Below are 4962 nucleotides of genomic sequence, written 5' to 3'. Positions count from 1 at the left end.
GAATACTTAGACATACTTGGAATCGATTCTATCGATGCACTAACTCTAGGAAAGGGAAAACTCGATACCGATGACCCTCAGGTTAGTATCAGTCTAGTAAAACATGAGGCAACCTTTCAAACACGATGCTACAGCATGGACATACAGGTAGACATACGCAAAGGCTTTAAAAACTGCGCATATAGTCACTTTACTGCGCATATCATGTCTACTACTCAAGAATCCGTTGCTCATACATTCGCATCCGCTTTTCTACAAGGCACAAATATGCCTCATCCTCCTCTACAACTCTTAGTTGGCCCTCGAGCGCAACCAATCACGCAGGATTGGGTTACTCACGACCACAGTACAAGCACTGACTACGTTTTCGATCGAGAGGAGCTCAAGGAGATTGCAGCTTTCTCCAGGGCTATCCACAACAATTCCCTCGACCCCACTATGCAACTCCCGGAGCGTTATCTCATTGTATTACGCTTGTATAACTTCCACGTTCCTTCTCATGCGAGACTGAGCCCGCTACCACCGTTCCAAGACCGCGTTCAACATGCTAAGATGATACAAGTGTCCCAGGACTTCGTATACCGTAAGAACATGGCTTCGAACCAAGGTAAATGCGCATATATTCTACATTATATTATTACGAGCGCATGTACCTTACTGTTTTACTTAGGTGCGAAGCGTAGAGCTGAGCAAATCGACAACGGAACCGCTATATTCCACTCACGCAACCGTAAACGTCCTCGGATCGATTCGCAATTGCCCTCGACGTCCACCGATCTTACTTCGGTACTCGATATGAGTGCTCTGAGCTCATTCGACACTCAAGGCATTACTCTACTGCCGAATCCGCCGCTTTCCGCTCAATCCGATGGCCATTCCGACCAATCCGCCGCGAGTTCCACCAGTTCTGCTGCAGAACATGTCCAAGCCGGACAGGAACACGTCCAGTCCACTACGGGACCGATCGAAGACACATCCATGGCTGCGGAGAACGTCCTAGCGCAGCAGTACTGAACTTCGTAGTAAGTTACTAACGTTTTCTTTCGTTTTTGTGTTGTTATTTCGTTTATTCCGGTACTAACTCCCTTAGCATTTAGGACTAAATGCTGGAGGGCGAGTGTAACGATTGCGCTACCTGCGCATTTGCGCGACATGTGTTGTAGGTGCTTGTGGGTGTTTTCCTTTTTGTTCACTAGACTACCCTGTATCCTACTACACGTGTATACGCATATATAAAGGGTTTTCGAGCTAAGGGTTAGGGGATTCTTTCTCCTTCTCGGCGCTCGATTACTAGGTTATCCCAGTCAGTAGTTGAGTGCGCTGGTAAAGAGAGAATCTTCGCGTAAGGCTAGTATACCTATCCTTACATTATCCTAGTCAGTAGTTGAGTGTGCTGGTAAAGAGAGAATCTTTGCATAAGGCTAGTATACCTATTCTTACAACAGACATTAGCTAGAGATTTACAGGTCTACAGAACACAAAGCTTTGTTAGTCAAGTGTAAAGAAATACAGTCCTGGGTTTTAAATACAACACACTGAGAGACACACAACAATATTATAAACAAATCAATTCAAGTAAACAAGGACACAACACAGGCAACACATTCTAGCAGACTGTAATATAGATTATTCCTGGAAGTTGTTATTCTGAAACAGAACTAGAATTGGATACATTGAGAAACACTAGAACAACCTAATCCAGAACACAGAAGAGTAGAAGATGAAGCAGACAAAGGACTACAGGAACAGGAAGCTAGAGGAGAGTCTTGTAGAGTTGTGCAAACTGAGGAGGTAGAAGGAGCAGATGACAAAGTAGAAGGTAACAATCTAGAGCTGATAAGGGTTGTGTACAGTATCTGTAGTAACAAGACTAAGGGTTTAGATACAATAGTAGAACAATTCCTACAATCACTAACTACTAAAAGGTAGGAAGTAAGACTGAAGGCTGTAAAAGAGTATCTTAGCTTGCTCTACAAACTGAGCAGAATCACAGATGCTGATTTTCCAACATTTATACAATACACAGTACAGTTCTTTATACAGAACAACAAGATTTGGTGTTAAGGTCCTAAAGGAAAGTATTGGATTGTGCTAGATAAGGACAGGAGATGGGAGTTGGTTAGGATAGTACACAAAGACTTAGGACACAAGGGAATCTTTGTAGTACAAGCCTGTTTACTAGATTAGTTCTAGTAGCCATCTCTTACAGAAGACATTAAGTACTTTATTAGGACTTGTCACATATGTCAGACTTGACAGATACAACAAGTACTGATTCCACCAAGTATTCTAGAGATTACACTACTTTTCTAAAAGATCCATATAGATACAAAGGTTATACTGAAAGTAGGAAGATTCTAATATATTGTGTATGTACATTGTTCATTATCAGAGTATCTAGAGTTTCACATACTTTACACAGAGAATGGAAGGGTAATAGGACAGTTTATCTTTGAGGAACTTCTATACTAATACAGAGTATGTTCTAAGCTTGTAACAGACAATATAACACCTTATGTCACAGTGTTGAACTATTTGTAAGAACAATACTACATCAATCATATTCAGATTTCCACATATAACTCCTACACAAACAGAATTATTGAGCAGAAACACTTGGACATACAGGAAGTAATTGTAAAGACAGTAGGAGACAATATTAGACATTAGTATAAGTACATACATTCTGTGTTCTGAGTAGAGTGGATTACAATTCAGAAAGCAATTAGATATTCTCCTTATTACCTTGTTTATAGAGTAGAGCTGATATTACTGTTTGACCTGAACAAGGTAATGTATTTGGTTCCACCTGAAGGATTACTACTAACAACAGAGGAACTAGTAGTGATATAAGTATAACAATTACAGAAGAGACTAGACAACCTTACACAAATGATAGAATGTATTCAGAAAGCCTACAAAAGATACACAAAGCATTTCACAGAAGTCAATTGTAATTGGATCAAGGATTACAACTTTGCCCCAGGTATACTAGTACTAATCTACAATTTGAAAGTGAGTAATGACTTAGGACAAAAGATGAAACTGTAATACTTTGGACTGTTCATAGTAGTGTGAAGAACAAAAGGAAACACTTATGTTGTAGCAGAACTGGACAGAGTAGTAGCTAAGTTACATATTGTAGCATTTTGCTTAATTCTGTATTTTCTACATTCATGTTTAACAGTTCCTATCTTACATCTTATTAAGACTGTAGAACTAACACTAGAAGATACAGAACTGTATAGGACTAGTTGTAAGGATATAGAGGATCTAGACAACTGTACTTTAGATGTTATACTTGAAGTAGAACCAAGTACAGAAGTTACAGACTCCTGATCTGAGAGTGTACAATTTTTCAATATACCCTTCTAGTCTTGTACAGGAAACTAAAACATAGGGATTGATTCCCTACTAGTAACACCTAACTGTTGTGTAAATCTGTAAATACTGTGTTCAACCACAGTTCTCTATACTTTGTTATGTTTTATATTTACATACTTCTAATCTTCTGTTACATTCCTTCCCATTTATAATAAAATTGTAAAAAAAAAAAAGCCTATACAACATTCTATAAGTATATAAACCTTTATACAAATTATGATTCTTTTCCACCTATTCCCATCCTATTGTAAGATATACTTACTTTACTACTTCTAATCCTTAGGAATAGTAACAGAATAGAGTATAAAGGGTAAGACTTGTAAACTTGTAGAGTGAGAGGGTAGAGGAGTCCTACTTTAGTCAAGCTGTAAGTGTAGCCTAGTAGATTAGTAGTAGAGTACTTTCAAGTACTAGGTAACTTAAGTTAATAAAACTATCTTTTGAGGGCCAAACTGGCCTCCTTATATACCTTTTACTAGAGTAATGTTACTCTAGTGACTTTAGTAACTCTCTTTACTATTGTTCCTATAAAGTAGAGCTGGCTAATCCTTTAGACTGTATACTACACTAGTTTGTGTCTTCTATTAATCTACTGACACTAGTTTGTGTCTTCTTGTATTCTAGATTAATCTTATAATGACTCCTTTACTATATTGTTATGTCTTCTATACTTCCTCTCATACTTCTAATGACTCCTTATGAGTCCTCCTGACTAGTTATACTGTGTAAGCTGTGTAATACTTTTCTCATGAAGTAGAGCTCTCTATTGTTCCTATGACTCTGTCTGACTCAACCTGTACTTCCTGTACACTAGTTTGTAATACACTTTCTCATAAGGTAGAGTATTATAACTTCTAATGACTTCTTATGACTTCTGTAATATAAAAGGCTGTGCTTCTGTACTGCCCCTAGAACTTACAACCAAAGTTCTAGACTGTCTTGTGTACACTCTAGAACTGACAACCAATGTTCTAGATCTTTCCCTAAGTCTTCTTCAATAGACTTAGTTTAGAAGACAATTATCCTTATTAACTTCTAGCCTTATCTTTGTACTTCTGTATTCAATCCTAGAACTTACAACCAAAGTTCTAGATTGTCTCATGTATTCCTCATGTTGTCCTCATATAGTCCTCATGTTTATAACTTCATTACTTTCCTATCTGTATAGGCAAAGTGTATAAAGGAGACTACTTTCCTGTAGTCTCTCCTTAGAGCTCTCAGTTCCCTTTCCTTCACTAGTACTAGTTCTTCTTAAGTATAGAGCTTCAGAGTATTAGCTCTAACTCTTTACTAGCTTTAATAGTCCTTTGTCTTTGTACAAAGTGTTCCTAGCTAGTTATATAGTTTCTTCTCAAGTAAGTATAATATTTTCCTTTTATCTCTTCAGGTTTTCTCCTAGTCTTTTCCTTTATACTTCTTACTCTAGACACTATACTCTTTCCAGATCCCCTCTCTATACAAGTATTCTAAATGACTTGTCTTTAGTTAAGGTTATTAAGTAATACTGTGCTAGAGTATGTGTTTAACCTTAGAGAGATAAAGACCTTGTCCTCAGGTTTTGTTACCTTTTCCTAACTG

The 4962-nt window shown here is 37.7% G+C and overlaps 1 protein-coding gene across 1 annotated transcript; it reads left to right on the top strand.

Moving 5' to 3' along the window:
* Positions 1-267: 267 nt before the first annotated feature.
* On the top strand, positions 268-1014 carry FOMMEDRAFT_153901 (uncharacterized protein; the record flags this gene model as incomplete). Its single annotated transcript, XM_007264520.1, has 2 exons — positions 268-607; positions 671-1014. 2 exons carry the CDS (start codon positions 268-270, stop codon positions 1012-1014), a joined length of 684 nt encoding a protein of 227 aa, XP_007264582.1.
* Between the last annotated feature and the right edge of the window lie 3948 nt (positions 1015-4962).

Source organism: Fomitiporia mediterranea (assembly GCF_000271605.1).
Source record: "Fomitiporia mediterranea MF3/22 unplaced genomic scaffold FOMMEscaffold_4, whole genome shotgun sequence".
NCBI lineage: Eukaryota > Fungi > Basidiomycota > Agaricomycetes > Hymenochaetales > Hymenochaetaceae > Fomitiporia > Fomitiporia mediterranea.
Note: the sequence above shows the minus strand (reverse complement) of the source record. Positions and strands in the feature narration are given on the sequence as shown.